Source organism: Taeniopygia guttata, chromosome 10 (genome assembly GCF_048771995.1).
Source record: "Taeniopygia guttata chromosome 10, bTaeGut7.mat, whole genome shotgun sequence".
NCBI lineage: Eukaryota > Metazoa > Chordata > Aves > Passeriformes > Estrildidae > Taeniopygia > Taeniopygia guttata.
In genome coordinates this window covers 19,737,160-19,751,424 of record NC_133035.1, presented here as the reverse complement: position 1 = coordinate 19,751,424, position 14,265 = coordinate 19,737,160, and the positions used below count along the sequence as shown (strand labels likewise).

General features: G+C 46.1%; 2 protein-coding genes across 4 annotated transcripts in view; one reads left to right on the top strand and one right to left on the bottom strand.

Moving 5' to 3' along the window:
* The first annotated feature begins 640 nt into the window (after positions 1-640).
* On the top strand, positions 641-5,053 carry CALML4 (calmodulin like 4). 3 transcript variants are annotated; one of them, XM_030281733.4, is made up of 5 exons: positions 641-857; positions 957-987; positions 3,228-3,368; positions 3,764-3,952; positions 4,758-5,053. In XM_030281733.4, the coding sequence occupies exons 1-5, from the start codon at positions 855-857 to the stop codon at positions 4,853-4,855; spliced, it is 462 nt and encodes a 153-aa protein (XP_030137593.4). In that variant the 5' UTR covers positions 641-854; the 3' UTR covers positions 4,856-5,053. The 3 variants fall into 3 exon arrangements, with proteins under 3 accessions (XP_030137593.4, XP_030137594.4, XP_072790071.1); XM_030281734.4 differs by lacking the exon at positions 3,228-3,368 and having other exon boundaries at positions 708-857; XM_072933970.1 differs by lacking the exons at positions 641-857; positions 957-987 and adding an exon at positions 2,115-2,235.
* Positions 5,054-8,301: 3,248 nt separating this feature from the next.
* Positions 8,302-14,265, bottom strand: part of PIAS1 (protein inhibitor of activated STAT 1) — a 56,953-nt gene continuing 50,989 nt past the window's right edge. The window contains 3 exon segments of the mRNA XM_030281190.4: positions 8,302-11,326; positions 12,870-12,907; positions 13,105-13,247. Of these exon segments, the coding sequence (XP_030137050.4) occupies positions 11,030-11,326; positions 12,870-12,907; positions 13,105-13,247 (478 nt within the window). The 3' untranslated portion in view covers positions 8,302-11,029.

The following is a 14,265-nucleotide window of genomic DNA, read 5'->3' as shown; positions in this document are numbered from 1 at the left end:
TTTGAATTTTTAGAGTTTTGACTTTTGTCATTTTGGAATTTTTGGACTTTTGGCCTTTTTTCATATTGGAAGTTTTTGACTTTTGATTTTCTCCATTTGGAATTTTTGGACTTTTGACTTTTTTCATTTGGAATTTTTGGACTTTTGACTTTTTTCATATTGGAATTTATGGACTTTTGACTTTTTTCATTTTTTCATTTTTTACTTTTTTCATTTCTGAATTTTTAGACTTTTGACTTTTTTCATTTTTGAATTTTTAGACTTTTGACTTTTTTTCATTTTTGAATTTTTGACTTTTTCCATTTTTGAATTTTTAGACTTTTGACTTTTTTCATTTTTGAATTTTTGACTTTTTTCATTTTTGAATTTTTAGACTTTTGAATTTTTTTAATTTTGGAATTTTTAGACTTTTGACTTTTTTTCATTTTGGAATTTTTGGACTTTTGGCCTTTTTTTCATATTGGAATTTTTTGACTTTTGATTTTTTTCATTTGGAATTTTTGGACTTTTGACTTTTTTTCATTTTTGAATTTTTGGATTATTGACTTTTTTTCATTTTTGAATTTTTGATTTTTTTCATTTTTGAATTTTTAGACTTTTGACTTTTTAAATTTTTGATATTTTAGACTTTTGCCTTTTTTAATTTTGGAATTGCAAATGCTTTTCCCGGCAGGACAGGCGGGATCGGGGCTGAGCTCCGTAGCTATGGCAGCGCGGTCACCGAAACTCCGCCCGCCGCGGACTCTGCCCCGAATAAAAACCACCAACCCGCTCCTGCCGCGCCCCAAATCCCCGGGACTGGCCCCAAAACCCCGCGGATTGTCCCCAAAACCCCGCGGATTGTCCCCAAAACCATGGTGAGTCCGCGCTGCGGGCTCCGCGCCCCGAAATCGGATTTTAAACCTGCTCGGGATTATTTAAATATATAATTTTTTTCCTCTCCCTTCCTGCTCCAGGCAAAGTTTCTGTCCCAGGATCAAATTAATGGTAGGTACGGGTTTGTTCTGCTTCGGGCGTTCATCAGCGAGATTATATTTATTTATATTTATATTTATATTTATATTTATATTTATATTTATATTTATATTTATATTTATATTTATATTTATATTTATATTTATAATTTTTATTTATCTATTTAGATTAGATTTAAATTTAGAGTTATATATTTAGCGTATATTTATATTTACATATGTAGATTAGATTTCGATTTATATATTTAGATTTATTTTTATTTATAGTTACATTTCTACGTATATTTAAGTTTTTATAGATTTAGATTTATATAAAAATGCCGGTTTTCTCCCCCAGAGTGTCTCTGCCTGGGCTCGCTGTGCCTAAATTCTTCCTCCTCCCGGCTCTCCCGGGATCCGCTGCCTGGGAAAAAAAAACAGGGATTTTTGCCCGGGTCCTGCCTGGGAAAAAAACAGGGAATTTTGCCCAGGTCCTGCCTGGATAAAAAACAGGGAATTCTGCCCAGGTCCTGCTTACAGGGAAATCTGCGAAAACAGGGAAGTAGCCCCAGGTCCTGCCTGGGAAAAAAAAACAGGGAAATATCTCCAGGTCCTGCGTGGGTAAAAACAGGGAAATCTCCCAGGTCCTGCCTGGGTAAAAACAAGGAAATCTGCCCAGGTCCTGCTTGGGTAAAAGCAGGGAATTCTGCCCAGGTCCTGCGTGGGAAAAAAACAGGGAATTCTACCCAGGTCCTGCTTGAGATAAAAAACAGGGAAATCTGCGAAAACAGGGAAATAGCCCCAGGTCCTGCCTGGTTAAAAAAAACAGGGAAATCTCCCAGGTCCTGCTTGGGTAAAAACAGGGAATTCTTCCCAGGTCCTGCCTGGGTAAAACCAGGGAATTCTGCCCAGGGCAGGAAAATATCGCAGCCGCTCCAATGCCACCGGGAGCAGCGGAATTCCAGGGAAAACAGCAGCAGCCGCAGGAATTCCCGGTGCCCCAGAGGAGGAGGAGGAGGAGGAGGAGGAGGAGGAGGAGGAAGAGGAGGAGGAAGAAGAGGAGGAGGAGGAGGAGGAGGAGGAGGAAGGAGGCGGCGCAGAGGATCCAAATTCCCACTGGGAGCAGCCCTGGGAAAGGGGAGCGGCGCCCGGGGCTGGGAATGCCGAAGGAAGCTGTAATTAGGGTTTGAATAGGAATATTAATGAGAGTATTTATTATTATTAATGAGAGTATTATTAATGAGAGTATTAGTGCCAATCCGATCGGCTCTGCCGGGGATTGGCGAGCAGAGGAGGCGGCGGCCGGGCCAGGGGAGGTCACGGTGCCCACGGGCACGGACACCCCCGGGACAGCCCCGGGACACCCCCGGGACAGCCCCGGGACAGCCCCGGGACAGCCCCGGGACATCCTCGGGGCACCCCCGTCCCCTGCAGCGGGAGATAGGGGAGAACTCGGCGGCCTCTGCCTCCAAAATCTTCCACTACCTCCATCCTTCATCATCCTCCATCCTTCATCATCCTCCATCCTTCATCATCCTCCAGCCTTCATCATCCTCCAGCCTTCATCATCCTTCATCATCCTCCATCCTTCATCATCCTCCATCCTTCTCCATCATCATCCTCCATTCTTCATCCTTCATCATCCTCCATACTTCATCATCCTCCATCCTTCTCCATCCTCCATCCTTCTCCATCCTTCATCATCCTCCATCATCCTCCATCCTTCATCATCCTCCATCCTTCATCATTCTCCACCATTCTCTGTCCTTCATCATTCTCCATCCTTCATCATCCTCCATCCTCCATCATCCTCCATCATCCTCCATCCTTCTCCATCATCATCCTCCATCCTTCTCCATCATCATCCTCCATCCTTCTCCATCCTCCATCCTCCTCCATCTCTCCTCTCCCTTTTCTTTCCCTTTTTCATTTTCCTCCCCCTCTCTCCCTCATCCTCCCCCGTCCCTCTCCCACCCCCTCCATCCAAACCACAAAAATCCCTTTTAACCAAAATCCTCCCTTTTCGCAGCCCTTTTCCCCCTTTCCCCAGCCTGGAGCACCCCAATTAGCACCGCTGGGGGGCTTTAATTATTTTAATTTCCTTAATTGCCCCCGGTCCTTCCCCCCTGTTGGAAAGGCGACACCGAGAGCGGATCCGGCTGGGATGGGGATCGGTGCCAGCCCGACCGGGCTCTGCTGGTTAATTAGAGTGCCTGACTGGGCTCTGCTGGTTAATTAGAGTGCCTGACCGTGCTCTGCTCGTTAATTAATTAGAGTTCAAGGAGTGCTTTTCCCTGTACGACACCAAGCAGAGGGGGAAGATCCGGGGCTCGGAGCTGCTGGCGGTGATGCGGAGCCTGGGAACCAGCCCCACGCCCGGAGAGGTGCAGCGGCACCTGCAGCTGCACAGGATGGGTGAGGAAGGGGTTAAACCCGGGATGGTGGAATTTAAATATCCCTCAGACTTTTCCAGAGGTTCCAGCCTCGCTCAGAAATATTTAAAACCCTGACAAGCAGCTGGAAGCAGCGGGAATTTCGGGTTTGAGCCATGGGATGAGTTACCGACTTTAAAACTGGACCAAGCGGTCACAAAGGGTTCGATGGTGTAGTAGAAGTAGTTACAAAATAGAGGAGAAAATTTTTAAATATTATACATAATATTAAAATTAATATAATTAATATGCATAATATTAAAATTAATATTATACAAGGGAGTTTAAACACCCTGTACAAAGTTTTAACTTTGTACAAGGGGGTCAAAAGTTCTAAAATAAAAAAATAGTTCCCGCAGATCTGCCCTTCCTTTGCAGACAGGAACGCAGAGTTGGACTTCTCCACCTTCCTGAACATCATGTACCGGCAGATGAAGCAGGAGGAGCCCCAGGAGGAGATCCTGAGGGCCCTGGCCATGCTGGACAGGGAGAAGAGAGGAGTGATCTCCGTGCCCGAGCTCCGCGCCAAGCTCACCCGGCTCGGGGAGAAGCTCTCCGAGGAGGAAGGTACCCTGCAATTCCCAAATTCCCACTGGGACCAAACTTTCCTTTCCCCTTTCCCCTTTCCCCTTTCCCCTTTCCCCTTTCCCCTTTCCTTTCCTTTCCTTTCCTTTCCTTTCCTTTCCTTTCCTTTCCTTTCCTTTCCTTTCCTTTCCTTTCCTTTCCTTTCCTTTCCTTTCCTTTCCTTTCCTTTCCTTTCCTTTCCTTTCCTTTCCTTTCCTTTCCTTTCCTTTCCTTTCCTTTCCTTTCCTTTCCTTTCCTTCCCCTTTCCTTCCCCTTTCCCTTTCCCTTTCCCTTTCCCTTTCCTTTCCCTTCCCTTCCCCTTTCCCTTTTCCCTTTTCCCTTTTCCCTTTCCCTTTTCCCTTTTCCCTTTTCCCTTTTCCCTCCCTTATCCTTTTTCCCTCCCTCCCTTTTCCCTCTCCCCCTCCTCAGCCGCCTCTGGGATCAGAAGGGGCTGAACCAGCAGAAACCCCAAAGTAAAAACAGCCAAAACCCCCAAATTCCTCCCGTTTGTCAGAAATTTGGCTCCGAGGGGCACAATAAACCCAAAGCCCATCTGGACTAAAGCTGTGATTTGTTTTTCCCTCCTCTGGAACTCAAAGAGATGGATATCCCTGCTCCAGAGAGTTTTACATGGAATTTAAATCCAATTTAAATCCAGGTGCTGATTGACACCACTTTGAAACTCTCACCCGATCCCAGAGGTGATTCCCAACAAAAATCCCCAAACCCCAAACCCGCAGTGCTGCTTTCCTTGGGAACACCCAACACCCCAAAGATCCCATCCCAACGGGATTTTCCCATTTTTCAGTGGATGACCTGCTGAGGGAGGCCAAAGTCGGGCCCAATGGAACCATCAAATACGAGGAATTTGTGCGCCTCGTTTGCCTTCCCTCGGTGGATTACTGACACCAGAGTGGATCTGCTGGAGCAGCACCTGCAGGGTTTTATTCCCATTTATTTCCATTTTTCCCACTTCCTAGTCGGACTCAGGAACCATCAGCTGCCTTTCAAAACCTGATTTTGCCTTCATTTACTGCTCACACTCCCATAGTTTCCTCCCTGATTCCTGGAAAAACAAGGAATAATATTATTATGTCTATTTTATTATAGCAATAATAAGTGTTATTGAAATAAACCGGGCGTGATGACGCGTGTCAAGCTTTAAAAAAATTATTTTTAAAAAGCATTTGAATGTTGGGGTTGTGGCAGAAGGAACTCGTGGTCGAGGTCTCCTGGTTCTGGGAGAAGCCAGCACAGCCCAGCAGGGGTTTGGTGTCTGCAGAAAGGAAAAACGGGAAAAAGGAAAAACAGGGCCAGGAAAATTCACCTTTTCCACACCAGGAAAATTCCCCTTTTCCACATCAGGAAAAAACTCCCCAGGGAAATTCACCTTTTCCACACCAAGAAAAAATTTCCCCAGGAAAATTCACCTTTTCCACACCAGGAAAATTCTTTTCCACACCATGAAAACCTCCCCAGGGAAATTTCCCTTTTCCACACCATGAAAAAATTCCCCAGGAAAATTTCCCTTTTCCACAACAGGAAAAAACTCCCCAGGAAAATTCGCCTTTTCCACAACAGGAAAATTCCCTTTTCCACACCAGGAAAAAACTCCCCAGGAAAATTTCCTTTTCCACACCAGGAAAAACCCCCAAAATCTGAACAAATCCCAACAAATCCCAACCTCCCACATCCATACCAGTGTCCCTGTGAGGGTAAAATGGGGATTATCCTCATGGAATATCAAATGTGGGGGAAAAAATACGGAAAATTAAATGGCATTGCTGAAATCTTCCCAAGGCACGGAAGCAGATCCAGGGATTTCAGTCCTGCAGTGAAGGAAAAGATCCTGATCCAAGTTCTGATCCCTCTGTTCTCCCAAAAATCCCAATCCCAGAGAGCTCAGACTGGGATCCCCATGTTCCAGGCACTCTGAGCAGCTTCTTCCCATGGAAAATCAGCTTTGTTCCGTGGAAAATGAACTTTGTTCCGTGGAAAATGAACTTTGTTCCATGGAAAATGAACTTTTTGTTCCATGGAAAAGTGACATGGCCACTCACTTTAACTCCTAATTGGCTCTTCCTACTCCAGGGGTAGGAAATAGTCCAGAAAAATGTGAAAATCAGGTTACAAAATGCTCCCAAATCCAGCAGGAAAGGTTTGGATTGTGCAGCTGCTGGGACGGGGAATTCCTTGGGAATTTGTTCCCAAATCCAGCAGGAAAGGTTTGGATTGTGCAGCTGCTGGGACGGGGAATTCCTTGGGAATTTGTTCCCAAATCCATCCCTGGCCTCGTCCCTCCCCTCTCCTGCAGCCACATGAGTGTGACACACGCGTGTGCACGTCCTGGTGTGAGTGTGTGACACACGCGTGTGCACGTGCCAAGTCTGAGCGTGAGAGTGTGACACACGTGTGTGCACATCCCAAATGTGGGTCCGTGTGTGTGTGTGACACAGGTGCACGCCCCAAATGTGTGTGTGACACGCGTGTGCACATCCCAGACACGTGTCAGTGTCCTCACACGCACACACGCACATCCACAGGTGCCTGCACATCCCACACACCTGTGCACACACACCTGTGCACACACACCTGTGCACACACACCTGTGCACACTGCACACACACACCTGTGCACACACACCTGTGCACACACACCTGTGCACACTGCACACACACACCTGTGCACACACACCTGTGCACACACACCTGTGCACACTGCACACACACACCTGTGCACACACACGTGTGCACACACACACCTTACACACGTCCCGGACAGGTGTGAGCACTGCAGACACCTCAGTGCACATCCCCCAGACAGATGTGCACACCCCCGGCACATCTGCACCCCCAGGTGTGTGACCCCCCCCAGGTGTGCAAACCCCCCCCAGGTGTGCAAACCCCACGGGGACAATCCCACCTGCAATTCCAGGGATCCCACTAGAGAGCTGGAGACCCCCCGAGGCGGAGTTTGGGAATTTGGGAGTTATTTGGGAGTTTGGGAATTTGGGAATTGGGGAGTTATTTGGGAGTTTGGGACTTTGGGAGTTTGGGAATTTGGGGTTTTGGGAGTTTGGGAATTTGGGAGTTATTTGGGAGTTATTTGGGAAATTGGGCCTTTGGGAGTTTGGGAATTTGGGAGTTATTTCGGAGTTTGGGAATTTGGGCCTTTGGGAGTTTGGGAATTTGGGCCTTTGGAAGTTTGGGAATTTGGGAGTTATTTGGGAGTTCAGGAGTTATTTGGGAGTTTGGGACTTTGAGAGTTATTTGGGAGTTTGGGAATTTGGGAGTTATTTAGGAGTTTGGGACTTTGGGCCTTTGGGAGTTTGGGAATTTGGGCCTTTGGGAGTTATTTGGGAGTTTGGGACTTTGGGAATTTGGGGCTTTGGGAGTTTGGGACTTTGGGCCTTTGGGAGTTTGGGAATTTGGGAGTTCAGGAGTTATTTGGGAGTTTGGGAATTTGGGAGTTTGGGCCTTTGGGAACTTGAGAGTGACTCGGGCAGAAGCAGAGGGAGATCTGTACCCCAAGGCTCACTGTGCTGGCAGGAGTGAGGAATCCCAGCCTGGGGAATGCCAGGCCATGGATCAGGGCCCCGTCCCTCCTGGCAGGGCACAGGGTGGCAGTGCCAGCCCCGAGCCCGGAGCCTTCCTCCCTCTGGGATCACAGGGAATGGGAACACCAAACTGAGCTGTCATTCCCAAAGTTCCAAATCCCAAAATATCAACACCACCACCACATCCCATTTCCCATGGGATTTACAGAGAGCCTTCCTCCCAGTGGGATCCCAGGGAATGGGGATTGCTGCTGCTGTTCCCACAGTGCCAAATCCCAAATATCAACACCACCATATCCCATTTCTCATGGGATCAATGGGGTTTTGGACCTGGAGCCTTCCTCCCAGCGGGATCACAGGGAATGGGGAATGCTGCTGCTGTTCCCAAAGTTCCAAATCCAAGATACCAAATCCCACCACATCCCATTTCCCATGGGATTAACGGGGTTTTGGACCTGGAGCCTGTCTCCCAGCGGGATCACAGGGAATGGGAACACCAAACTGAGCTGCCATTCCCAAAGTTCCAAATCCAAGATACCAAATCCCACCACGCCCCATTTCCCATGGGATTAACGGTGTTTTGATCCCACTGCTCTTGGGGTCACCCTTCCCAGCTCCATGGAAAGGTGGGAAAATTGAGCAATCCCAAATTCCTGCTGGATGTTCCAGGAGCTGGGACACGCAGGCAAACCACGGCACTCACACCCCCAATTCCAGAAAAATCCATGAAAAATCTCCCCCTAAACTGGGTAAGAGGCATTCCTAGCAGAGGCTGAATCACTTCCAAATCAGACCGTTTCAAAAATAAGTCTTTCCCATTTTCTATCCTTTTATTTCTTTTTTTTTTTTCTCTTTTTTTTAACTGACATTTAATAAATTATAAAATCGGTGTATGGTGAAATAGAATATATCAGCCAGATATGTATGAAATACACATGCATGGGAAAAAACTATTGAACTCACCTGGAACTCACACACACGGATCTATAAATACATATATACACACACATATACATATAAACACCAACAGTTTCCTTTTTCCAAAATTCAAGTCAACTATTTAGTGGCAGAGGGATGCTGTAAAAACACTAAAAACAATTTTTGATGCCACATCATGTGAACCTTTCAAATAACCATACGACTGATCAGACAGCAATACCTAATGCTACTTGGATTAAAGATTTTTTTTTTTTGCTTTTTTTTCTTGGTTTTTTTTTTAATTTTTTCCTGTTTTTTTTTTTTTTTACTTTTTTTAAAATCAATGCAAGATTTTATTTTTTTTTGAGACGACTTCATAGGCAAAAGGTGGCCCTTGTCAATGCTTGAAGCAACTATTTGCAATCAACAGTTTTTTTTGGACATGAAAAAAATTCAGACAAGAATCTGCTAATTTTAGTATTCCTTTAACTCTCTTTTTTTCCTGATAAACTCAATACCTGCACTTTCAACCAGTTATAAAAATATTTTTCACACCAGAGGAAATATTTACTCTCTCTGACATGGACTTTGGGACACAAGAGAATCACTTCCTTCCCTCCCCCTTTCTCTGACTTTAAAGAATCTCCTGAAAAAAATCTGCATTCCAGCTATTTACACATTCCACTCCTTAAGAAGAACGGATCAGCCCAAATAACGAAAAAAAAAAAAAAATTCCTATGTCATGCACAACTTAAAAACAATGAGAAAAGAAACTAGGAATTAAATATGGAAAAAAATCTGAAATAATTCAGAATTTTGGAAGCTGCTATAGCCCTAAAGGAGCTGGGTGGGGAGGCACTGCAGGGGCTGGTTTGGGGCTTCACTCCAAAAAAAAATGGAACTTTGTCCCACAGGTCATTCCTCAGCTGGGATTTGATGTTTATTTGGGGCTCCACTCCATAAAAATGGAGCATCTTGTCCAAATCTAATTCATTTCTCAATGAATTCCTCAACAAGTCCTTCCTCAGCTGGGATTTGGGGCTCCACTCCATAAAAATGAAATATCTTATCCCATAAATCATTCCTCAGCTGGGATTTGATGCTGATTTGGGGTTTCACCCCACAAAAATGGAACTTTGTGGCACAAGTCACTCCTCAGCTGGGATTTGGGGCTCCACTCCATAAAAATGTAACTTTGTCCCACAAGTCACTCCTCAGCTGGGATTTTATATTGATTTGGAGCTTCACTCCACAAAAATGGAGCATCTTGTCCAAATCAAATTCATTTCTCAATGAATTCCTCAAGAAGTTATTCCTCAGCTGGGATTTGATGTTGATTTGGGGCTTCACACCATAAAAACTGAACACTTTATCCCAAAAGTCATTCCTCAGCTGGGATTTGATGTTGATTTGGGGCTCCACCCCACAAAAAAGGAACTTCTTGTCCAAATCAAATTCATTTCTCAATGAATTCCTAAACAAGTAATTCCTCAGCTGGGATTTTTTGGGGCTCCACCCCACAAAAATGGAACACTTTGTCCCACAGGTGACTCCTCAGCTGGGATTTGGGGCTCCACCCCACAAAAATGGAACATCTTGTCCCACAGGTGACTCCTCAGCTGGGATTTGATATTGATTTGGGGCTCCACCCCACAAAAATGGAACACTTTGTCCCACAGGTCACTCCTCAGCTGGGATTTGATGGGGTCAGGCCCTCAGGAGTTACTGGACCCCAGAAATGTGGAATATTCCTCGCCCAGAGCATCTCAAAGTCCCTCCCAGTGCATCTCCCTGGGGAGCCTGGGCAGTGCCCTACACCCTCTGGAGGTGGAATTTTCCCTGAAATCCAACCTAAACCTCCCAGTCAACTTCATGCCATTCCCTGGAAGAATTTGCATCATTCCTGATTAAAGCATGGAATTCAAAATTTGCCTGGATAGAGGGGCACATGGAACCAGAAATGCCCAAAAAAAAAAAAAAAAATCCCAAAAAACCAACCCCACTCCTGGAAGGCTCTGGGCTGCAGCAGAGCAGGGGCTGCTCTGCTGCCAGAATTACAAAATCTGCACTAAAAATGGGATGGGGGAATTAGATTCCACCAGCCAAGGGAAATGTCTCCAAGAGGAGAAAAACCCTCTCCCCAAGCTTGAACTTTAGAAGCTCAGCTCCTCTCCTGTTTCTTTAACTGTGAAAATAATGCCATTGGTGTCCAAACTACAGGGGGGAAAAGAAAAGAAAGAAACTCACATGACAAATGCACAGGCGTAAAATCTTCAGCATCCATAAAAATGAACTGAAGCTCCTTGTTTTTCTTAGTTTTTTTTCTCTTTTGTCTTTTTTTTTTTCTTATTTTTACCAGCGAGGCCATCTTAGGTTTATATACAAAAGTAAAACTGAAAATAGACTTTTTTTTTTTTTGTTCTCTGTACACATAAATTTTTTTTCCCCTTTTTTAAAAAAAGGAAAAAAAAAAAACCACCTTGTCTTAACTTTTTTTTTTCTCTTTTTAACAGAAAGAAAAACCGAGCACGAAGATTTCCTCTGTTCCCCACCCCCCCAAAAAAAAAAAAACCACCCTCCCCACCCAAAAATAAAATAGAAAGGGATCAGTCCAAGGAGATAATATCTGGTATGATACCAAAGATTGAGGCCGTGTCCGTGCTGCTCCTGCTGGGCACGGGGTGCCCGTGGGTGTCCCGCAGGCTGGTGGAGGAGACCAGGCTGCTGTTGCTGCCGCTGCTGCTGCCGTTGGTGGCTGGCAGGGAGCTGCTGCCCCCCGCGTTCAGCTGATCCAGGAACATTTGGGACGAGGTGTAGGGGAAAAATCGGGAGTGCAAAAGTTCCTGATCGTCCGAGGCGGAAACGGCGGCGGCGGCGGCGGCGAGGAGGGAGGTGTTGTAATGCTGGCGGGAGAGAAAGGGTTAAAATTCAGGGGTTGGCAGCGTGGGGTAAAGGGGGTTTGGGCAAAGGGAGGTTCTGGGAGGTTTTGGGGTTCACAGCAGCTCACAGTGTGAGGTGAAATGGGGTTTTGGCTCTGTGGGAGCACAGTTCTGAAGGCAAAAGGAATCGGGGATGCCGGGGTGGAAAATGTGGTTTGGAAACACAAACCCCACTGAACAGCAAGGAGGGAATGGGATCAGAGCACAAAACCAGGAAAAGGCTGAGCGGGAATGGGATCAGAGAAACCAAAGCAGGAAAAGGGTGAGCAGGAATGGGATCAGAGCACAGGAAAATGGCAAACAGGAATGGGATCGGAGCACAAAATCAGGAAAAGGGTGAGCAGGAATGGAAGCAGAGAGCCCAAATCACAAAAAGGGGCAAGCAGGAATGGGAACAGAGCACAAGAGCAGGAATGAGATCAGAGCACAAAATCAGGAAAAGGGTGAGCAGGAATGGGATCAGAGAATCCCAGACAGGAAAAGGGCAAGCAGAGATGGGATCAGAGAGCCCAAAGCAGGAAAAGGGGCAAGCAGGAATGGGATCAGAGCACAAAACCAGGAAAAGGGCAAGCAGGAATGGGATCAGAGCACAAAATCAGGAAAAGGGCAAGCAGGAATGGGATCAGAGAGCCCAAAGCAGGAAAAGGGGCAAGCAGGAATGGGATCAGAGCACAAGAGCAGGAATGGGATAAGTGTACATAACCAGGAAAAGGGTGAGCAGGAATGGGATCAGAGAAACCAAAGCAGGAAAAGGGTGAGCAGCAGCACTTTTGGCGCTTTGTTTTTTTGTTTAGCTGTTCAAAAAATTCCTTTGGGGGCGAAATTCCCCCAGATTCATTTTGCCAGGGTGGCTCAGGGTGAGCCCCAGCTGAGAGGTGGAGCTGTGCTGATCCCTGCTGGCAGCAAGGCACAATCCTGGGAAAATGCATTTAGGGCCAGCTTGGTCCGTGGGGTGGGGTGGGGCAGGGGCTGTCCCAGGCTTTCCTCTCTGCTGCAGCCCCAAAGGGCAGGGTTTGAGCAGTCAAAAATCCCATTTAAACCCAACTTCCCTGAGGGGGAACTCTGCCCCCAGCACCACTGAACATCCAGGCTGCCCCAACCTTGTTCCCAAAGATTTCTCCACAGCCAGGGCAGCGTTCCTTGGATCAGAATCATTCTCAGGTCTTGGATATTCAGCAGATTTCCTGACCCAATTCCCAGTGCAGGATCTGCTCTCCGTGAGGATATCCAAGTATCCCTCAGCTTTCAGGGCAATTTTAGTGCAATTTCCCTCCTTGGGAGGGCAGGGAGACATCCCAGCTCCCTTTTTCTGAAGGAAAAGGGATCAAGCTGCACCTTCATTCCACAATGAAGTGGCTGCTGAGTTTAACATTTTAAAATCCCCAAATGTTTCTCTTTGCTGTGCCTCATCCCACACCTGTGTTTAGACAACTCTGCTGCTGCTTCCCACACAGCAAATCCTGCTGGGAAAAGTGTTTGCCACAGGATTTGGTTCTCCCTGACTTACCTGATTGTCACCTGACAGGAAAGGGAAGAAATCTAAACCTGTCAAGAGATAAAAAACAAAATTCAGCTTCTCAAAACAGCCCCTCTCCATTTTTTCACCACTTATTTCGAAATAAACCAGCCTAACATCGATGACACTTCCAATTCCCTTTGCTACCAGTGGCACTAACCTCATTATTTTTGTTTTGTAATTAAATGAGTGCCTGGAGAGCTGTGCAGGTGCATTCAGAACTCACCTTGCAGGTCATAAGGCATGGGTGTCATATGGAATGGATGCCTGTAGTCCTGGATGAGTGATGTGTTGATGTAGCTGGTGTCCACAGCAGGAAGGCTTGGGGTTCTTGACACAGGAGAAGCTTGGTGGGGTAAATTTAAAATGCTGGAAGGGGGAAAAAAACTTGTTAAAAAGCATAAAATACACTCTTGTTTATTGCTGTCCCATCAGAGGATGCTTGTTTAATTATTTTCAAATTGGACTTCAATTCAAAACAATTCAAAACACATTCTGAGCTTCCTGGGGGATGTGCAGCCATCCCAAAGCTACATCACACACTCCCCAAGCTTCCTCCTCACAATATTCCAGTAGGAACACCCCTCCAGTCCAGGAGAGCTGGGGTGTAGGAAAGGAAAGCTCAGTCCCAAACAGCAGGAACTGGAAATGCTGCTGGGATCTCCAGAAATGTGTTTTCAACAAGGACAGGACAATCCTGAAGGAATCCTGAGCCCAAAACCCCCCAGGGCCCTGTGGGACCCCCCAGCACTGACACCCCACAAGGGGGTTCCAGCTGGAAAAGGCCTTGAGGGGTTGCAGTGATTCCCACTGTGGAGCAGGAACCTCTTCCCACAGGATCCCTGGCTTCCATCCCAGAATATTTATGCAAACCAGGAGCTATTTCCAGCCTGGCTGCTCAGGTGTGCCCAGGTGCTTGTGGCATCCCCAGTTCCCACAGCCCTGCCCCTCCCTGGCTGCTGCTTCTGCATTCCCCAATGGAAGAAAAACATTCCCAGCTCTGAAAAATCCACACTTCTGTGCCTTTTGCATCATTTTACACTCTTTTTTAAAAATCAACTGAAATATTTCATATTTCAATTTTCATATTTCAATATATCAATTTTCGTATTTCAATATTTCAATTTTGGTATTTCAATATTTCATTTGTGTTGCACACTCAAAGCTGTGATTCTCTGTGCTCCATTTCACAAACACAACTGAAATATTTCATTTGTGTTCCACACTCAAAGCTGTGCTTCCTCTTGCACCAATTCAAGCACAACTGAAATATTTGTATTGCACACTCAAAGCTGTGCTTCCTCTTGCACCATTTCACAAACACAACTGAAATATTTCTGTTGCACACTTGAACCTTTGATTGCCCTTGCACAATTTCAGAAACTGA

Coding starts and splice junctions, on each gene's coding strand:
- CALML4 (XM_072933970.1), top strand. CDS start 2,178: ATGAGAGTATTATTAATGAGAGTATTAGTGCCAATCCGATCGGCTCTG. Junction 3,369..3,763: donor CCTGCAGCTGCACAGGATGG/GTGAGGAAGGGG, acceptor CTTCCTTTGCAG/ACAGGAACGCAGAGTTGGAC. Junction 3,953..4,757: donor GAAGCTCTCCGAGGAGGAAG/GTACCCTGCAAT, acceptor CCCATTTTTCAG/TGGATGACCTGCTGAGGGAG.